At 43.8% G+C, this 23016-nt stretch overlaps 1 protein-coding gene across 3 annotated transcripts in view; it reads right to left on the bottom strand.

The window, feature by feature from the left end:
* The window catches only part of ARHGEF3 (Rho guanine nucleotide exchange factor 3), a 316670-nt gene that overhangs the window by 215868 nt on the left and 77786 nt on the right, over window positions 1-23016 (bottom strand). For 2 of the 3 annotated variants that reach the window (XM_040406971.1, XM_040406973.1), the window contains exon 2: window positions 439-508. In XM_040406971.1, coding sequence (XP_040262905.1) covers window positions 439-508 — 70 coding nt within the window. The remainder of the gene's footprint in view (window positions 1-438; window positions 509-23016) is intronic. The other variant, XM_040406972.1, reaches the window with a different exon arrangement.

Below are 23016 nucleotides of genomic sequence, written 5' to 3'. Positions count from 1 at the left end.
GCGCGCGCCGTCTCCTCATACAGCTGATCGCAGGGGGTGTCGGGTGTCAGACTCCCGCCGATCTGATATTGATGACCTATCCTGAGGATTGGTCATCAATAGTAAAAGCCCGGACAACCATTTTAATTAATGCTGAGAGCATCAGATCGTTATGCACTTGGGTGGCCTCCTGGGCATTGGCCCACTGCAAAATTTCCCTGTAGGGTCTATGGCTAGTCCGCCCCTGGATGTGTACTAAATAAGTAAAAAACATTCCCCACAGTGATGTAAGAGTATTATAGAGAGTGAAAACTGAAATACGTCTCATTTACTAATATTTTCTACATTTTATCTTCAGATGTTGTCTGATACAAAGAAAATGTTAATAGCAAATATGCTCATGTAATCAGATACAATACCACAGTAATAAAACGTATATTTATACATATAACATCTTACCCCTTTAAAGTTCCAGCCTTTAGGGGAGGAAAACAAGGAGAAGGAATTGGTCGGCTGCCATGTGGTCCTGCTGGGGGAGAGATGAGAAAAAAACATTGTTTACTATTGTCCTGCTGGGCATGACTCATAGTCCCTCACCTAGCACTGCCTTACATTTGGTCTGCCGACTGCATTTCCTGACACTTAATATTTTTTGTAGAATTAACTGATAATGCAGGTTGGCTGACACTCAATAACCGGGCACCGATGGCTCATATAAGCTGTAATGGTAAGGCTAAATTCACACATCCGCGGGATGGATGTGCCCGTGATGCAGACCACAAACTGCAGACCCACATAACACGGGAACCGTGGCCGTGTGCACTCCTCATGGCGGTGCGGACCCATTGACTCCAATGGGTCCGTGATCCTCAAGTTGCAGCTGAAGATAGCACATGTCCTATCCTTGGTGGCACGGACCCGGAAGCACATGGAAACACAGAGAAGGGCCTCTGTGTGCTTCTTGGTCTGTGCCTCCGTGCCACAAAAGATAGGATATGTCCTATCTTCCGAGCGGAGGCGGAAGCACGAGGAAGGGTTTCTGCTTGCTTCCGAGTCCAGATAGGACATGTAGTCAATGTCAGTCTTGAACTCAATGTGTCTGCACCGCGATGCGGCGTACACAATGTTTTGCGGGTCCACGATTTGCAGTCCACAACACAGGCATGGCCGTCTTGAAGTAAATGTGAGTGGAGACGGCCTAACAGAGAACTTGTTGGACTCAACTAGAGAATTTTGTCACGTAAGAAGATACACAAGAGACTGGCCCAGATATACTAATATATGTGCCATAAATCTGCCTAAAAAAGTTTTCCGACATGTTCGACAAAGGAACGGGGCGTAGCAGAAAGTGGGCATAGCCTAATAGAATTGCAATATTTTGGGCCACATTTTTGGTGCAATTCTAGAGTATAATTCTTTCTCAAAGTAAGCCAACCAATAGTTGGTATAGAGTCAGAGAAAAGTGTCTATCCCGGCCTCACATTTATCATCCAGCCTGAGCCCCATTGATAAATCTGGTGCAGGTCTAGACAGCCCGTCTAAGCTTACGCCAACTTAACGATTGGTAAATCTGGGCCATTGTGTCAACACCTCAAGGCTCATTTACTAGTTACTCAGTGCATCGGCTCTAAAAGAAGCCTTGTCCTAAAGTCAAACACCAAACAGAACGCTTTCTAAGGAGGAATATTTACCGATTGGAGTCTTTTAGATATTATTATTGTGGACCACAGAGGATTGTTAACTATACTGAACAGTACTGAAAGTACTGAAAATTATAATGAAACCTTATTATAATACAGAAGCTCTAATTCCCCCAAAATACCCTATAGAGACTTGTCCATTAGTAAGTCTCATGGGGAATTTGAGATACACGGAAGTATAGCTTCACTTTAAACCTACTATGAGGATGTATCTGGGTTTTTATACAAGTTCACTTTTTTTTAAAATTAATATTCCAATATATCTCCGATGGACAAAAGTAAGTATCTTACAGGGATCCTTTTTCTCTTACGTAATGGGCACTTCTGGCTCTATTTTGGGATCCCAACCATGGGAAATCAATACCAGACAGAAGGATTAAGAGAAAAATACTTGCTTTGTTTCTTCACATAAACACAAGCAACAGATTTTGATCAAGCATCTTCATCAGGATTTAAAAATCTCCTATTTTGCATCTACAGCTCTTATGGAGTCATGTGTCTCCATGGTAACAGACTACAAACAAACCCTGTGTAGTCGGATCCTGCAAGTACTATTTGTTCACCTTTAACGTACATTTGGTAGGTCGGCAAGTAGTAGGGATTAGGGAACCGATAGATGACAGTATGACTGCAGGATCAGTTACAGGGCTGATATTAGGGGTTGGCCTTTTATATTACAGGCAGCAATAAGTCTAGAAATATTGGGTGAGATTTATCAAACTGGTGTAAAGTAGAAGTGGCTTAGTTGCACAAAGCAACCAATCAGAGTCCACCTTTCATTTTCCACAGCTCCTTTGAAAAATAAAAGGTGGAATCGGATTGGTTGCTATGGGCAACTAAGCCACTTCTACTTTACACCAGTTTGATAAATCTCCCCCATGATTTCCAGATTCGGACCTGACAGCAGGATATATCATTAGCGTTCTATTTTCAGAGCAGAAATACCATATTTTGGGAAGCTATTCATTTACTACTGACTTGGATTGTTTAAGATTATGAAAACATGGCTGTTTTTTTACCCAAAATATCACTCCTTTTGCCCATTGGTTATGTCTGGTATTGCAGCTTGGCCTGACATAAATTGAAGGGTTTGTCCAAGTTATATTTATGGATGACCTATCCTCAGAATAGGTCATCAATATCAGATTGGCTGGGGTCCGACACCCGACACCCCAGGCGATCAGCTGTTTGAAGAGAAGGTGCGCGCCGTGCCAGAGTTGCCTCCCCTTCACTGTTTACCTTCTAGCCGTTGCATCTGCAGCGCTGAGCAGGTGTAATTACACCTAACCTTTCCATTCATTTCAATGGTATGGATCGCTCCTATACTGTAGCCTTAGGCCCCTTGCAGACGAGGGTGAGTGGAATAGCGGAATAGGTCCGGATGCGTTGCGGTTGTGTTGAGTGAAAAGTGCGCGATTTCGCAAGCAAGTTCATTCAGTTTTGCCTGCGATCGTGTTCAGTTTTTATCGCGCAGGTGCAATGCGATTTGATGCTTTTTGCACGCCCGTGATAAAAAACTGAAGGTATACACACAGCGATTTTCACGCAGCCCCATTCACTTCTATGGGGCCAGCGTTGCGTGAAAACCAACACTCATGTACATGGACCCATTGAAATGAATGGGACCAGATTCAGTGCGGGCGCAATGCGTTCGCATCACGCATTGCACCCGTACGGAATACTCGCTCGTCTGCAAGGGGCCTTAGACTGCTATTTAAATGCTTTTCTTTCAATTTTCACAAGTTATACTGTAGTATCAAATTTTTGTATTAAAAAAGAGAATGGCAATTATAACTATACCACGTACCGTAATACATTAAAAAAGAAAAGAAAAACAGTTGCAAGGATCGGCTGAATCCAGGCAGTTCAGATAAACTATGCAGATTACAGAATACGAAAGAGACGCCACATCCTTTTTCCCAATCAGTTGGGAGAATTACTAAAACATCATCGCCCCAGCGAAGGTAAGAAAGCTGTAGAGGTGATTAATGCTGCCTGACCCTGGTCAGCGACATAGAGAAGAATCCAGCGCTCGATGAGTGAGTATATGATGTCAATGACACGCTGTGGTGAAATAGGCCACCTTCCAGAGAATGAGCCTCCATCAGATGAGGCCGTCAGCTCTGAGATTAATGAGACCACCTGGATAGTCGCTGACCGAATCCAGATGTTTATATCTTGGACTATATCCTGCTGTCTGTGTGTTTATACTTTTATTTCGTATTCATTTAACTTTTCTGTGCCTCAAAAATAAAAGCTAACTTGTAAAACTAGTTTATGTGTTTTCAGATGGACATTTAGAGTTTGATAAAGAAAGGGTTGGACTCACACTTAAAGGACTCCTGCCATCTGTTACCCTACTGCTTAATGAAAGGGCAAGGATCCATCCATGAGCATTTGTGAAAAGCTGAGCTGCTTTGTTGTTGACGTACTGCATTTTCCCACCGATGACAATGGCGTAAACAACATAAAAAACAATGGGACAGATTTACTAATCCTGTCTAATTATTAGACAGTGTAAACCTGAAGAAGTTGTCCCACTTTTTGTAATTGCTGTTCCCATCCTACTGTACCTATTGAAAAAATCATATCTGCTCCCTGCCACTCCGTTCCAGCCTCCCCCCAGGTCGTTGGCATCCTTGAGCTGTCTTTCCATCTTTGGCATCCTATAGCCATCTTCTGGTCTCCATCATGTAAAATTACAGATGGATGGGGTCATGAGCACCACTGCAGCCAAGGACTGGCCTCAGTGGTGACATGTTTCAAGTAGAAAAAGAAAAGAACAAACAAAGTGATTCTATAACCAGATAAACATGGGTCCAATTATTTAAACAACACTAAACAAAATAAAAAAAGACCCTAAAATGTGGATATTTATTATAATCCTCTAAAAAGACCTATCGATCTGGTCATATACATACAAATACATATCCCAGTCAGTGACGAAGAACATAAATATGGTAACATCCATAGGGGAAGGTAGTTAGGCAGAGTTGGGGGAGTATTGCAAGTATCTTTCCCTGGATACACCTCTTGCTCACTCCTAAAGCCTGGAGGAATCTCCTAATAGTGGAGACCCTCCGTTCTCATGCCTACCCTAAATACTGTAAACAGACCCTCATATAGGGGTTTCCCTCTACCCCAATGAGTTTCCCCTACAGGGTTCCTCAGGGGGTACGTATGGGAAACAGTGCCACTTAGGAAAAGAAGACAATACATAAAGGGTATTGTCGGTTATCCCTGAGCATCGATCTGTGTAGTGGGCTATTTTCTCGCCATTGGTCTTATATAACCTTTATGTATTGTCTTCTTGTCCTAAGTGGCACTGTTTCCCATAAAACCCCTGAGGAACCCTGTAGGGGAAAACACGTTGGGTATAGGGAAACCCCTATACAGGTATGAGGGTCTGTTTAGGGTATTTAAGGTAGGCACGAGGATAGAGGGTTTCCACCATTAGGAGATTACTCCGGGCTTTAGGGGTGAGCAATTGGGTGTATCCAGGGAAAGGTACCCCCACCCTTCGAATACTCCCCCAACACTGCCTAACTACCTTCCCCTATGGTTTTACCATATTTATGTTCTTCATCACTGACTAGGATATGTATTTGTATGTATATGACCTGATCGATAGGTCTTTTTAGAGGATTATAATAAATACTGACATTTTAGGGTCTTTTTTTATTTTGTTTAGTGATAGAAAAAGAAAAGGATGGAGACAGCACGTCCAATGACTGGAATTTATTCCAGATGCAACGTTTCGGCTAAGGAGCCTTTGTCAAGCATACATCAAGTGATGTGGGACTTAAATACCCACCTAGTGACATCTTCACAATAGGTTCGTCCACCAAGTAACCCTAAATCAATGCCGGGATCAAGAGGTGGATCCAGCTACAGTATCTCACAAAACTGAGTACACCCCTCACATTTTTGTAAATATTTTATTATATCTTTTCATGGGACAACACTGAAGATCTGACACTTTGATACAATGTACAGTAGTCAGTGTACAGCTTGTATAACAGTTGTAAGGGATTGTTTACTTTTAGGGGGTCGCCATCACAAATTACTTCACCAGACAAGGGTAGAATGTCCAAACTCATGTTTTATTCCGGACGTTTCAGCAAAACAGGTTATGAAGTCGCAGCTTCAACTTATCACGTGTGACATCCACACAAAATAACAAACCCTTGGCCGGCTAGGCTCTAACTAAACACATAAGCGTATCCCTGACTCACCTAGAGAGCCCTGTTCACACATGGAACACAAATGCGGTTTTCCTCAGCCATTCAGTCCAGCAACCTCCATGCTGTGACACTTCAATACCTTTTGGGGGATTGTGGCCCAGTAGTCCTCCCGACTCTGGCCTCGTGATCCTTGTTTCACAGGCATCACCGCGTCCCCCAAAGTTCAGGCTATCGCCTAGCCTCATGGCCCCTCAGGCCACCCGGCTGAGACCACTCACACCTCACACAGAGCCTCACCAGGACTCTGCTTCACAAAACACTCCAGAGTGAGACACACCCAATTCCAGAAACCAGATTAAATGGAATCCCTGGACGTGAGCATGCCCTAAGTCCCGGACTGGAGCATGGAGAACAGGCACCCACCCAGCACATTGCCTGTTCCCAGTAAAAATCCGCCCTGGACTAGCTGGAACCAGCTATTCTAACTATGTTGGTGTCCACCAGCTAACTTAATGGCCACCTATCTAGGGGCCTTTACTCCACCAAGGCCGGGCCTCTTGGTGACACGCTCCCGATGCAAACAACACCCCTTTGATTATGCTTCCCTGGGACTTTACTGCACATCTCAATGTTCACATTGCCACACAGTGTAAATTTTGTGTGACCTCAAAATAACTAAACACACAGCCATTAACGTCTAACCCACTGGCAACAAAAGTGAGTACACAGTATATTGGTGGGTTGGGCACACCTCTCTCGGATAGATCTATATCGTTAGCAATTTTATTACAACAATATTATAAATATAAAAATATAAAACATAAAAACATTCAATGAGCTTTAACATATGTCTGCTCAGACACATGTATTAGACCCATATGGTATATATTGGTATATGAGGGGTGAACAGGTAGCGTGTTTGCTTGATAGAACAAATCGATTGCTCGCATTCCTCTCACACCAACATATTGTGACAATCCAAAAATAAACTATATCGATGTATACAAAAATCTATTTCATTGATATACAGTACAGACCAAAAGTTTGGACACACCTTCTCATTCAAAGAGTTTTCTTTATTTTCATGACTATGAAGGCTTTAAAACTATGAATTAACACCTGTGGAATTATATTCATAACAAACAAGTGTGAAACAACTGAAAATATGTCATATTCTAGGTTCTTCAAAGTAGCCACCTTTTGCTTTGATTACTGCTTTGCACACTCTTGGCATTCTCTTGATGAGCTTCAAGCGGTAGTCCCCTGAAATGGTCTTCCAACAGTCTTGAAGGAGTTCCCAGAGATGCTTAGCACTTGTTGGCCCTTTTGCCTTCACTCTGCGGTCCAGCTCACCCCAAACCATCTCGATTGGGTTCAGGTCCGGTGACAGTGGAGGCCAGGTCATCTGGCGCAGCACCCCATCACTCTCCTTCATGGTCAAATAGCCCTTACTTTCAAAGTTTTCCCAATTTTTCGGCTGACTGACTGACCTTTATTTCTTAAAGTAATGATGGCCACTCGTTTTTCTTTACTTAGCTGCTTTTTTCTTGCCATAATACAAATTCTAACAGTCTATTCAGTAGGACTATCAGCTGTGTATCCACCTGACTTCTCCTCAACGCAACTGATGGTCCCAACCCCATTTATAAGGCAAAAAATCCCACTTATTAAACCTGACAGGGCACACCTGTGAAGTGAAAACCATTTCAGAGGACTACCTCTTGAAGCTCATCAAGAGAATGCCAAGAGTGTGCAAAGCAGTAATCAAAGCAAAAGGTGGCTACTTTAAAGAACCTAGAATATGACATATTTTCAGTTGTTTCACACTTGTTTGTTATGTATATAATTCCACATGTGTTAATTCATAGTTTTGATGCCTTCAGTGTGAATCTACAATTTTCATAGTCATGAAAATAAAGAAAACTCTTTGAATGAGAAGGTGTGTCCAAACTTTTGGTCTGTACTGTAAGTATAGGATGAAGTCTGTTATTTTCTCTATTCAGGTTATCGTCGATATAATGAACTGTGTAGGGCTACGCTGTTCTCCTCCACACTATATATAGGTGGCAGTAGCAAGGTACCAAGTTTAGTAACCCAAAGCAGTCGTAACGTTATGTCCTTTAGACTGTAATTCTGTAATTAGTCTAGTATACTGGTTCCGTTATTGTCTTTTAAAGTATCCGCAGATTTGAAACAGTATCCACAAATTAGGAACAATGTCACTTTGATCCAAACCTTTGCATCAATATTTGTATATATAGATATATCGATGTGTTACTCACGATTGGATGTCATCTCTTTATGAGTAGTGAGAGTGGCAATCCATAAGTATAGGCGTAATCGTGTGCGGTACTTCCTTATCCCCTTATCCTTGTATTGCGGACTTATACTGAATATGACAAATGGCGACTCCTGCTCTTTATCTGAATATGTAATCATGTAGACTCCTGCTCTTTATCGTCTCGCTCCTGTTCCGGATACTACGTAGTCAGTATCCAGGTGTCGGCTGATTTGATGTTGAACACGAATAGTTCTGATAGCCGTAAGCAGGAATTTTGGATAGGGGAGATGAAATATTCGTAAGTTTCCTCTGGATCAAAGCTTTATATCAATGTCACTACGTTTCCATTAAAAGTCAGTACACCCCTAAGTGAAAATGGCCAAATTGTGTCCAATTAGCCATTTTTCCTCCCCGGTGTCATGTGACTCGTTAGTGTTACAAGGTCTCAGGTGTGAATGGGTAGCAGGTGTGTTAAATTTGGTGTTATGGCTCTCACACTCTCTCATACTGGTCACTGGAAGTTCAACATGGCTCCTCATCGCAAAGAACTCTCTGAGGAGCTGAAAAAAAGAGTTGTTGCTCTACATAAAGATGGCCGAGGCTATAAGAAGATTGCCGACACCCTGAAACTGAGCTGCAGCATGGTCGCCAGGATTATACAGCGATTTAACAAGACAGGTTCCACTGAGAACAGGCCTCGCCATGGTCGACCACAGAAGTAGAGTGCACGTGCTCCGCGTCATATCCAGAGGTTGTATGAGTGCTGCCAGCATTGCTGCAGAGGTTAAAGGGGTGGGGGGGTCAATCTGTCAGTGCTCAGACCATACACCACACACTGCATCAAATTGGTCTGCATGTCCGTCGTCCCAGAAGGAAGTCTCTTCTAAAGATGCACAGGAAAGCCCGCAAACAATTTGATGAAGACAAGCAGACTAAGAACATGGATTACTGGAACCATGTCCTGTGGTCTGATGAGACCAAGATAAATGTATTTGGTTCAGATGGTGTCAAGTGTGTGTGGCAGCAACCACGTAAGGAGTACAAAGACAAGTGTGTCTTGCCTGCAGTCAAGCATGGTGGTGGGGGTGTCATGGTGGTGGGGCTGCATGAGTGCTGCCGGCTGTGGGGAGCTACAGTTTATTGAGGGAACCATGAATGCCATCATGTACTGTGACATACTGAAGCAGAGCATGATCCCCTCCCTTCGGAAACTGGGACGCAGGGCAGTTTTCCAACATGATAACGACCCCAAACACACCTCCAAGACGACCACTGCTAAAGAAACTGAGGGTAAAGGTGCCGGACTGGCCAAGCATGTCTCCAGACCTAAACCCTATTGAGAATTTGTGGGGCATCCTCAAACGGAAGGTGGAGGAGCACAAGGTCTCTAACATCCACCAGCTCCGTGATGTCGCCATGGAGTAGTGGAAGAGGATTCCAGTGGCAACCTGTGAAGCCATAGTGAACTCCATGCCCAAGAGAGATAAGGGCTGGAAAATAATGGCGGCCACACAAAATATTGACACTTTGGGCACAATCTGGCCATTTTCACTTAGGGGTGTACTCACTTTTGTTGCCAGCGGTTTACACATTAATGGCGGTGTGTTGAGCTATTTTGAGGGCTCACCAAATTTACACTGTTATAAAAGTTGTACACTGACGACTGACTACTGTACATTGTATCAAAGTGTCAGATCTTTAGTGTTGTCCCATGAAAAGATATAATAAAATATTTACAAAATTGTGAGGGGTGTACTCAATTTTGTGAGATACTGTAGGTCATTTAAATAATTTGTGACTCAAGCTTAAAAAATATTTAGATGCCTTGTCTAACTTTTACACCACCTATTGGTTGACTTACCTCACGCTAAAATTTTGTTGCATGTTGGCGCATTTTAACCCTCACCCCTTTTTACTCTACGCTGCTCCCCATTTCTGCTAAGCCACGTTCCCATGTTAAGTATGGCGCAAAAAATGTCTGAAATAAATGCCAAATGTGGTGCAGAGCATGATGACACTTTTATGCACAAATTCTTGTGTATTTAGCTTAGTAATTCTACCGCAATGTGTGTAAAAACCAAAATTACTTACATGTGATCACAGTGAAGTGAAGCTATGTCCAGGAGACTTTACGACAGCACACAGAGTACTCTACATCTTACTATGGAGCCATAGGGACTCTATATGTGCCTCCATTAGGTGCTGTATGAAGGGACTATTATGCCCTAGTAGCAATGCTTGTAGGGGACAATACCCATATAATATGGCATGCTATGGGCCTGCCATTACTTTTTTTCCTATATGCCTCCATATAGAGGTACAGTAATGGACCATAGACTTTTGCGGCTTCCAAATTGCAGTTCCATAAACAGATAAGGTCTAATGGACAACCAAAACAAATCTCCAAATGCAGAGATCCCCAACCAGTGGCTCAGGAGCCACATCCGAATTGTGGCCCTCAGCTTTATGGTTCGCCATCTGATCCCTCATTTATAGCCATCTTCATTGGTTACAACACAACATCCACACTGACAACATCGCAGGCAGGTCCCAAAACCTTCAACAGCACCGATCGGGATGGTATAATACCAGTGTGTCACATTTTATGCTAGAATATCTGCAAACATTTGCAATTTTAGGATTTCTTATTTCCCCGTGTTTAAAACATCTCTTTTCTTAAAACTGAAAGTGGCTACTGAGCAATGCTGAAAGTTAAAATCGGCTTACAAGGTAAGAAAGGAATAGTAACCTAATAAAATTCTGTCTGCTTGCAGAAGCCACTAGGGGGAGCCCTCTGCACATGAATGTATACAGATTTCATTTATTAATTTTTATGCACAAAACTCCTCCTGATATTACTAATACAAAATACGACCATGTGCATGAGGCCTAACAGTTGAATATATGTAGCCCTGTGTCATCTTCTTCACTCATGCTGTTTTTCGTGCAATTAATCTACTATATATCCTGCAGATCCTTCTTTCTATACAACCTGGTAAATGGACGAAAGCTGATCCCATACTATACAGTAAAGCTGTTGAGAAAAAAAAAAATCTTGGCATGCTGTTGTACCTCGTCAGAAGCGCCTATTTATGCCCGATTTTTACATTATTGCTAACATTTATATTTCAGCTCAAGCCGCCATCAATAAGCCAGCATGAATCATACTTCAGCTCCAGCGATCACCAAAGCCCAACTGACAGGCATATCCTCCGTTTTCAAAGAAGAAAAAACCTTTTGAAGTTCAAAGCCACGTTGGTTTGGTAGCTGCGGAGCTGGTGGGGTCTCTAATTATGTAACTCTTAAATTGTGCTCGGGGAAATTTGATCAGGGTTTTCCCACATGAATTACACCTTCTGCTCTCCCTGTTCTTTCATCAGCATTGCTCTAGTTAAAAAAAAAAATAAATCATAGAATATTTTGTGAGCGTCTCATCTTGACCCGAAGACTATAAAAGTATTGATGTGTCCTGTGCAGTAAATATCTCAAATATCTCTTCCAGGGACACGTAAATGACTGTCTTCTCCACCTCTGATAAAAAAGAGGAATTCAATGCTGTGTGGTCCTGCCGCTTTGCGCACAGGTTCATTTGGAAAACTACACTTCATCCCGAAATTGCACACTTTGCTTGCACACTATAGGAAAAACGGTCAGCCTCTCTTGTGGCCGGGACCGTGGGAGCCCATATAGGCTTGTGTTCTTTCCTATATTGTGCAAGCACGACCACCACTGATGGATTGCAGGGTGGTCTGTAACCATGGAAACGAGCAGTGTATAATATGATGGAAAAATGAATCTAGCCAGCAAAGGAAGCAATATGGATAACAACAATACATTAGTAAGTGCCTTGTATTAACTTTCTCTACATGATAAATGCCACTTACTGAAGTGAGACAGCCCCTTTAAGGATAGATCATCAATATATATTTCCTGCCCAACCTCTTTTAAAGGGGTTTTCCGAGATTTTGATACTGATGACCTATCCTCAGGATACCCTCAGAATACAGCCTTCTCCGTGTTTACCAAGCACAGCGTGGTACATTGCATAGCGGCTGTGCTTGGTATCACACTCAGCCCCATTGAAGTGCCGCTATACAATGTACGGCGCTGTGCTTGGTATCACACTCAGCCCCATTGAAGTGCCGCTATACAATGTACGGCGCTGTGCTTAGTAAGCTGCGAGAAGGCCGTGGAGCTCACAGTAGCGCCGATGCCTTCTCTAACAGCGGATTGTCGGGGGTCCCAGATGTCGGACTCCCACCGATCAGATAATGATGACCTATTCAAAATCTTAGAAAATCCCTTTAAAACCGATGACAGGTGACGTGGGAACCGAGATAATCTAATGACAATAAATCTGTGATGTCTAGACTCAGACTAGAGCAACTTCAAGATATCAGGTCTTGTGGCTATTCCCAGAATGTAGTGGTTAGTAGCTACCACAAGTGGTCCAAGGGAGGACAACCGACAGTGTCATGGGCGTTCAAGGCTCATGCATGTGGGGAGCAAAGGATAGCCTATCTGGTCCAATCAGACAGAAGAGCTGGTGTAGCACAAATTATTGAAAAATGTTAATACTGGCTATAACAGAAAGCACCGACAGTACAATGGGTGCATGAGCATCAGAACTGGACCATGGCGCGATGGTAGACGGTGGCCTGGTCAGAAGAATCACATTTTCTTTACATTACGTGGATGGCCAGGTGTGCGTGTGTGTCATGTACTAGGGAAGTGTTGGCACCGGGATGCACTATGGGAAGAAGACAAGCCGACGGAGGCATCTGGGCGATGTTCTGTGGGAAACCTCGGGTCCTGGATACATGTTATGTGTCATGCAGGGGGCATGTGCAGCAGGACACGGAGCCCCTATGGTTGATAACATTTTCTGGGAAAATACCTCCATAATACAGCAAACACAGAAGCATACCGTCATTTTTGCAATATGCATCAGACAGAAAAAACCTCCATGTGAAATTGAACACTTACTGTATGGAGGAACGGTACGAGTCTATAGCCTTCTATGGGTGCCATACTAATGGGGTTGTCAGCTAATGGCATATATCATGTCGAGAAAGTTAATACAAGCCACTTACTAATGTATTGTGATTGTCCATATTGCCTCCTTTGCTGGCTGGATTCATTTTTCTACCACATCATACACTGCTCGTTTCCATGGTTGCACACTCTAGGAAAAAGCACCAGCCTATGTGCGCTCCCGCGGTCCCGGCCACCAGAGAGGCCAGAGCTTTTTCCTATAGTGTGCAAGCACGACCACCACTGATGGATTGCAGGGTGGTCGTAACCATGGAAACGAGCAGTGTATAATTTCATGGAAAAATGAATCCAGCCAGCAAAGGAAGCAATATGGACAATCACAATACATTAGTAAGTGTCTTGTATTAACTTTGTCTATATCAGGCATGCTCAACCTGCGGCCCTCCAGCTTTTGCAAAACTACAACTCCCATCATTCTCAGACAGCCTACAGCTATCAGCCTACAGAAGGGCATGGTGGGAGTTGTAATTTTACAACAGCTGGAGGGCCGCAGGTTGAGCATCCCTGGTCTATATGATAAATGCCATTTGCTGAAGTGAGACAACCCCTTTAAGGCTCGGTACAACTTGAAGTTTGTTCGGAGCCATACTACAGCCATGTGCATGTAATTCCCCTAAACCAGGTTTCCTCTAATCAAGCATATGTCTCAGCCACATACCGATCCCCACTCTTGGCCCCATAACTGGAATGACATCTTAGGGGGCCTGTGGTCAAACCTACTGAATGGGGTTAAAACAAGTTTGGACACCTAATACAGCTTCCAGCGGTATCCACGCCTAAACGGCAAATCGGCTCCCCACTGAAAACAATGGAAGGCAGTTACAGCGGGTCACCGAAAAATTCCATGGAAAAGTCTGTTGGGTGAACTGGCCCTAACACACCTAACGCGCTATGACTGCCTAAATAACATATAAACACTCACAATTTGGATATGAGCCCACACTTTTTTGACATTCGGCAAGTGGACTTCTCCCAAGGCTGCCCATAGGCGCAAGCCTACTGTGCCTCTATGTCCATCTGGCCGGCCTGTGACGGAGCGGAGGCTCCCTACAACATGCTCGATCCCTCACTTTTCCAGGTAGATTCTAGAATTCCTGTCTTCTTCAGTCCTACAATCCGATGAGCAAAACTGAATTTATTAGGCTCTGTATGAGGGCTTAGAGCAAAAGTCATCTTACATCAAACAGAAAAAAAGATGAAAGATGAATGCTGCACGGACAGACCGCTGCCCCGCGTTACGACACAAACACAAATAAACGGATCTGTGATTTAGCCGGGGCTGCCTCCCAGATTATACTTCGCTTTAGACATACATTCCTAGCAAGTGCTCAGACGTATAATGTGCTTTGATACGCTGCCAGGCCTCTATTATCTGTTCTCAAGGTTTTATATTCAAATTCTGAAGAACTTTTTGATTTTTCGGCCTGCCTTTGTGCCAAGTAAATAAAAGTCGTGAGGTTATTTTTTCCACTGTTAAATTTAGGAATGAAGAAAGAATTTAGGAGAGCTGTCAGGTATGTATATAGAGGCGAAACCTGAAGCTAAGCCCCAAGGCAAAGAGGGTCCCCAACCTACAGCCATGTATTGTATACTGCTGGCAGAGGGACCTCTGGGCCCCCTCCGGTACCAGGGCCTGCATGTGCTGGCTACCGCCGAGCACCCTATTATTACCCTCCTGTATGTATAGATTCACAGCAGTATAATTGACCCATTTGGTGCAGTAAAAAAAATGTTACTTTTGCATAGTAAAGCATGAAATTCAGTGATTCATTAGGACGCTAAATATTCTCTGTGTTATGTCATTACCTACATGAGTAATAGATCGGAGACAGCCAGTAATGCAAACACTTTAGGCAGGTGTGGAAAAAATGCTGCAAACTAAGAATGCTTTAAAAAATAGAAAAGTGTTAATAGTTCAAAATGTACATTTATGGACAACGACCTCAAACATACAGGCAATGTCATTACGAATTATCTTCAGTGTAAAGGAGAACGAGGAGCCCTGGAAGTGATGATATGGCCCCCACAGAGCGCTGATCCCAACATCATCGAGTCTGGGATTACATGAAAAGACAGAAGGATTAGAGCAAGCCTACATCCACAGAAGACCTGTGGTTAGTTCTCCAAGATGTTTTGGAACCACCTCCCTGCTGAGTTCCTTCAAAAACTGTGTGCAAGTCTACCTAGAAGAACTGATGATGTTTGGAGGCAAAGGGCGGTCACACCAGAGGTTGACTGGATTTAGATTTCTCTTTTGTTCTTTCACTTTTTATTTATTGATAAAAATAAACATTTCTCTTTTTGAAAGCATCCTTACTTTGCAGCATTTTTCCCAAACATGCCTAAAACCTTTGGAAAGTACTGTATATTACTGGTGTCTCATGTGGCAGAGGGACCTTTGAGCCTCCTCAGGACCTGCGTGTGCTGGCTACCTCTAAACCCCCCTGTATGTATAGATTCACCAGAGTAACATTATGCTGATTCTGTGGTGGATTAGCCAAATACCCAACAGGGAAATGTCCCTGTAGGCTGATGCCCAGGAACCCACCCGAGCCCTCTTCGCGGCCGGGTACATAATGATCTGATGCTCTAAGCATTAATTAATGCTGGAAGCATCAGGTACTTATGCATCGGGCCAATGACCACAGGTGCCTTCCAGAACTCAACTCTATCACGGTCCTCAGGATAGTGATAGTTGAATACTGTAGTCAATGCAGCAGTATTTTGTGCTGCACTGCGCTATTTAGTTCTGCTGGGGCGGTATTTTGTTCTGCACTGTGATATTTGGTTCTGCTGGGGGGGTATTTTGTTCTGCACTGTGATATTTGGTTCTGCTGGGGGGGTACTGTGTTCTGCACTGTGGTATTTGGTTCTGCTGGGGCGGTATTGTGTTCTGCACTGCGCTATTTAGTTCTGCTGGGGCGGTATTTTGTGCTGCACTGTGGTATTTGGTTTTGCTGGGGCGGTATTTTGTGCTGCACTGTGGTATTTGGTTCTGCTGGGGCGGTATTTTGTGCTGCACTGCGCTATTTAGTTCTGCTGGGCGGTATTTTGTGCTGCACTGTGGTATTTGGTTCTGCTGGGGCGGTATTTTGTTCTGCACTGTGGTATTTGGTTCTGCTGGGGGGGTATTGTGTTCTGCACTGTAGTATTTGGTTCTGCTGGGGCAGTATTTTGTGCTACACTACAGTATTGCAGGCCCTGCCCACTTCTGTTGTTTCTGCCTACGTGTGTTGCCCCACCTTTTGTTAAATTTGCACCTGCCTACAACATGGGGCCATTTTTAAGTTTTTTTATTTTTTATTATTATTATTATTATTATTATTATTATTCAGGGCCACTTTAAGTTCCCAGTCCGCTCATGTGTTTATTTGACACCTTTGGTGCAGTACAAAAGTTTATAATTGCATAGCAAAACTGAAAAAAGTAGGCATTCAGAGATTCATTAGGACATTAATATTCTCTGTGTGACGTCCTTGTCATGTCATTTGCTAAGGTGGCCTGACCATTGTACAAAACAACTTTTTACCTTTTGTGTCATAGATTGCAAGCTCTTGCGAGCAGGGCCCGCACTCCTCTTGGCTTGGTTGTTGCTATGTAATGCATGATTTTGGTTGTCCATGAACCCTCTGATTGTAAAGTGCTGCCTCCAGGATACTATAAACTGCACATTCCCGTGATAATTTCAGAGATAACCCCGTTCTGATTTCCGTAGAGTCGGCTCTCTACAAACAGCGATTCAGGTGACGGGCCACCCCCAAAATACATGGACAGCTGGAGTCTGCCAGAGCTGATGGCTCTCCATTCTAGCCCACCTGATAGCACAATGCACTGATTTGCAAAATTGCACATCTTGCACTCACAGTGCACTAATGCCCTTCGTAAAGCTCGGTAATGTCATTACGGCCTAATGTAACTTGCGGCGCATGTACACAGTGTTCAACACAAACTGGCCTTAGATAGTAGAGGATTGCCGGCTTATCTGCCTGATTTTGGCAGGAACACGCAGACAACCTAAGATGACGGATCATGAAGGAAATATTGGTAGACTGTGTTAGATTTGATTTTCAGCTGCCCTGTGCCAAAAGCTGCCTGGCTTCATTCCCATTTCATTTAAGGTGCATTTATCACATATGCTGCATTTTTTTATTTTATTTTTTTTGCAGCGGTCACCAGAAATTGCAATGCGGTTTTTAAAAGACTATTATTACTTTAGACATTCATGTTATATGCAAAAGTGAAGGTCTCAGGGGGTGATGAGGTTCCACTAAACCCCGTTTTGGTACACCAAGATCCACATGGTTGGCCATACAGCCATGGCCACCTCTCTATTTCATCTACCTTGGGGCCTTATGCACACGGCCCTCGGCCGTTCCGTGCATTAGGGACCGCAATTAGCGGCCCCCAGTGCACGGGCAACATTCATGCGGATTCCGCAGACGGATCTAAACCCATTCAACTTGAATGGGTCCGTGATCCGTCCGCACTCTTTTTCCACATGTTCCCCGACTCTGTTCCGCACCGCACCTTCCAGATTGCGGACCCAATCAAGTGAATGGGTCCACATTCGTGATGCGGTGAGCACACGGCCGGTGCCCGCATATTGCAGACCCGCTGTTTGCAGGCAACGGCCGTGTGCATGAGGCCTTATATATGGTTCCCACTGGCCACGTTGGCTGATCAAGACAGGGGGGGGCCCTGTTCTCTCGATGAGTGTCCAATATTATAATTTTATTTTCCATGAACATTAAATTTTTCTTTGGACTGCAAGTCCGCAGCCCCAAACCCTTCAAGCGTAATCCAAAGAAAAGAGAAAAAAAGATGTGGCACCTACTGAAATCATTAGACGCCATTAGTCTTTCAGAACCAACGATCCTGTACTGGACCGTTTGCTCTAGCTAATAAAAGGTGAAGGGGTGACCTTGTCTAAATACTTAAAGGGGTTCTCTGGGACTAAGCTACTAATGCCCTATCCTTAGGAGAGGTCTTCAATATCTGACTGGTGGGGGTCCAACTTCCAGGACTTGAACCGATCAGAAGTAATCCTGCGCCCCAGGCAAAGCGACTACAGTGACTGGAGCTGTGTAGTTTTGGGCGCTGAAGATCCTACAAACAGCTCATTTGCGATGGTGCCAGGAGTTGGATCCCCGCCAATCTGATACTGTTGATCTATCAAAGATAAGTCATCAATAATTCCGTCCTGGAGAACCCCTTTAAATGGACTATGAAGCCTCCCAATCACTTATACGACTGAGCCTGGTGTTACATCTCAGCCTCAATATCCTGAACGGGGCTCAGTGTCTCTACAAGTCAGAGTCACATGTATAGAGCTGCTGAGCCTGGACCACCATTGAAGGGATTTTGGTACCTTCGTTGTGATGATCAGCGGAGGTCCCAGGAGTCGGGTCCATCCAATCAACCACTGACTGTCTGTCCTAAGAATAGGCCATCAATGTTTTAGCCCCACAATACCGCTAACATAAGGAATAAAAAAATAAAAGCGGATTTAAGTTTCTTCGACATGAATACTGAGTATTGGAAAAACATTCTACATCTCTAGATCCACGGGGGCCGGTGTCGTAGACACAGAGGAGTCTGACAATACAGTCTATTATCAGTTTAATAATATTTTAATATCACAGCCTAGTTTCTGCAAAATGTTTTGGGAGTTGGCTTTTTCCCCATCTGGATTCCTGTGGGAACATTTCCTACAGATAAGTCTTAATAAACCCTCTTCTCTATCTGTTCCTAGAGACAACTGGTGCACTCCTATTATCCAGAGCTGGCACGCTCTCCTTCTGTTATCAGGTCTGAATCTCCGAGGGATGGTGAAAGAAGAAAAGGTTACATCATCTGTTTCATAATCCTTATCATCACCATGTGGGAAATGGCTAAAGATGGATGTAATAATCAGAGAAGCAAAATATATAGAACCAGATACTGACAAATACTGGATAATTCTACAGTATCCCAGGACCTAAGACTTTCTAAAAAGAGGGAAGGATCCATTAATGTTTACTTAAAGGGTACCTGCACTTATACGTCATATCAAAGGTTTGGATCTGTCCATCCTCGATTCCAAATAACTGAAAAGCAAATTATTTCCCTGGTGGAAAAAAATCTTTGACTAAATTCTCCTATGCATGGGAACAGGGATGTGGAAACCTCACTGACGTGCATGAGATGCAGAATACGCATGAAAATTCAGAAATGTGAACAAACCCTAAGCTGCTGAATGTAGCCTCCTGCATGGCTTCACATCTGAATAGTGGTCTGCTAAATTCCATTCTGTCCGGGACTGGATGACTCTATGTGTTGATGTTTCTATAACTGGAAACCTATGCATACCAGAAGGCAGGTCCATACAGGCTACCTCAGGTCTTTCTGTCTCTAGGCGTGCCTAACTGGGGTGTTCTCCTTCCTTTGCTTCTGTCTACTGTCAGCACACTCCCTCTACAAACGGTCTGCCACCAGTCAGATGAGGAGCTCCTGCAGAATGCAGGCTGCACACCAAGGGCAGTGGTGTACCTACCATACAGGCAGACCACTCAGCTGCTATGGGGCCCGTGAGGAAGAGGGGCCACAGTGGAGGAGAGGACTAGCCCCCTAATTGCTCTTTTTTATCTTTCTAAACCTAAAGGACCTTTGATGATGTCATCACAGGTTTTGTAAGGGAACTGCACAGTGTAAAGTGTAGTTCCCAGGTTAGAACTGTGTATCTGCCAAGACCTGTGATGACATCATCTTCAACATCACAGGTCCTGCAGGATCTAGCAAAGGAACTGCACCAAAAATGGTGTAGTTCCTAGGTTTCAAAGGTATATCTGCCAGGACCTGTGATGACATCATCACAGGTCCTTCAACCCCTAACAGCAAGTATTAGAAGTTCACAATCAGCTCTGCATTGATCCATAAGGACTGGAATGGAGTGGTAAGAGGAGGTCCTCCACTTTTCATCATTTACCCCACCCTCCATGCCCTGTTTTTACTCATTGCTCACTCATGTATAATACTTCTGACAGTTACAGTGACCACTACCTCATGTACCTGACACACAGTGACCATAATGTATATCTGACCACATATTTCTGTAAACACTGCATCTACAGTATTATACCTTCTATGTCTCACATCAATACACTGCTCTGTATGTATGTATGTATATATATATATATATATACACACACACACACTGCATATATTACACAGTATTATACATGCAATATGTACAGATATATAATATATACAGCAGTGTACTGATATGTGAGGTACAAGGTATAATAGATGCAGTGTATACAGATATATAGTATATACAGCGGTGTACTGATATGTGATGTACGAGGTGTCAATACACTGCTGTATTTACTATATACCTGTACACACTGCATCTATTATACCTCGTACCTCACATATTACACTACTGTATATACTATATACCTGTACACACTGCATATATTATACCCTGTACCTCACATATCAAAACACTAGGGAATATACTATTTACCTGCACACACTGCATCTATTATACCTCTTTTGTGTGCCAGGGCTGTTTTGTAATCCCAATCCGGCCCTGATTGCATAAATTATAAAACGCAGCAGCAAGAATAGTTCATGGAACAAAAGGAGGGGCTATAAAAGAGGAATGGGGGCCCAATTTAGATTCCTGCTATGGGGCCCAGTGATTTTTATGTACGCCCCTGACCAAGGGCGTAGCTAAAGCCTCATGGGCCCTGGTGCAAGAGTTCAGCTTGGGCCCCCCTTTCCCTCAGTGCTTTGTGGCCAGAGGCAGGAGAGCACATAGCCTTCCTGATGCCAGGGACGAAAATTGAAACAGCCCCTTCTCCCCCATGCCAAATTCTTGACCTAACCCCTTCCCTGCAGCCAGAGGTGTAACTTGACCAGCATGCACTTTATAAAATACCAGTGTCTTCTTATGCAGCACAAGGGTCTTTGAGCCCCCTCGACTGCTACCTCTGCACCCCTACAGCTACGCCCCCGCTGCACACACAGCGGTGGCAGATACAGGCAGGGAAAAGGAGTGCAACAGAAGGCAGGCAGACAATACATAGCAATACATATACACCTCCAGCATACAACGGACCCCCTATATTAACTCAGTGGGTTTTCTAAACCAGGCTGTGCCTTCCCTTCTTCACTTGCACCAAGTGCCTGGAGGCATGTACCTTAATACTCCCCTGGGCACAGTACTGACCAATACTTTAAAAGAGTTGCCCAAGCATTTAGAAAAAGTAACAGGGAGCAAGGGACTCACATTGCCCTTTTAAATATCTAGACGATCAGGTCTCAGCCACCCTGGGCTGCAGTGATCATGTGTGGTTCATCATTCACATGACCGATGCAGCCTATATCACTGGCCACAAATGTATGAATGGAATCTGACCACTGAAGCCAGTGACTGTCTGCAGTGGTCACAACAGGCCCAGCATGGAACAGAATAGGGCCGCAGACATTTAAAAACGGAGTATGGGCTTATTTTCATATAGGCCATAGGCCCTGCTCTCTGCCACTTTTTTGAAAAAAAATCTTGGTCAGCCCCTTTTAAATGTGGATTGCTAGCTTAAATATATATATCGTATTTTTCGCCTATAAGAAAACTGTCAGTGCGTCTAATGGGGTGAATACTAATGGAAGCGCTCATTAGTACCAGAGGACCAGGAAACGGTGAGTACAGAGCCCGGGGAGCGCCGCATTCACCGCTTCCCGGTCCTGCGCGTGTCGGGTCACAGCACAGTAATTACTGTTGGTCATAGAGCATTTTTCCTTCTTCTTTCCATTTGTCTTTAATGCATTAAAAAATTCACTTTTTCTTGTCTTCATTAAAAGTATTATTAAAAAATAAAAATAAAATAAAAACACAGCACAGCAGGAAGAAGAAGAGAGCTGGATCATAGGATCGGCGGCATCCGGAGCAGGAGAGGTAAGTTTTTTATTTTTTTTTTGCTGTGAGGCATGGGGGTATGATCTGAAGTATGAGGGTCTCATCTTAGGTCTGAATGGAGGGGGTCTTATCTATATTGGGGCTCTTATCTGAGGTTTGATTGGGGGTCATTCACATTGGGTAATGAGTTGAGTTGGGGTTTTATTAACATTAAGGGTCTGATTGGGGCTGTGAGCTGAGGTCTAATTAACATTGGGGGTCTGAATAGTGGTCGGGTCAGAGGTCTTATGAAAAATATTTTTTTCTTATTCTCCTCCTCTAAAACCTAGGGGCGTCTTATGGGCCGCTGCGTCTGATAGGACAAAATATCTACGGTAACAACACATAACACAACACTAACATGTGCTTGCTGAACATGTCGTTTTGTAGTTCTCCCCGACATAGTGAGTGGAGACTAGTCGTCATCCACTGCACACAGAAAGTAGAGGAGAATCTCCCAACCATGTGTCTTACTGGGGCCACAGCGTCTATTTGCCAATGGGGTCCTTATAAAGAGAGATCCAGCCAATGACTTATCAAACCCCTCAACCAGAGATTTTCAAGGGAAGCAGAGCACAACCATTCCGAAACATCATAACGTAAATAATGGTAAAGGGGTTGTCCCATGATACCTACTATAAACATGATAAATGTTCAATCGGTGGTGGCCTGACCACTGGGGCCCTCGCCAATCATGAGAAGGGTAGCCCCATGTCCCCCCGTTTGAATGGAGTGGTGGTCACACATAGCGATGCTGCTCTATTCAACTCCCTGGGCCTGCTCACTATAGCTGAGCACAAGCGCTCGACTGTTTCAGAAAGTCTCATAGAGTTGTATAGAGCGTCAGTGCACAGGAGTGACCATCGCTCCATTCAAATG

This window comes from Bufo bufo, chromosome 9 (genome assembly GCF_905171765.1).
Source record: "Bufo bufo chromosome 9, aBufBuf1.1, whole genome shotgun sequence".
Taxonomy (NCBI): Eukaryota; Metazoa; Chordata; class Amphibia; order Anura; family Bufonidae; genus Bufo; species Bufo bufo.
The sequence above is the reverse complement of the archived record's forward strand: the minus strand, read 5'-3'. Positions and strand labels throughout refer to the sequence as shown.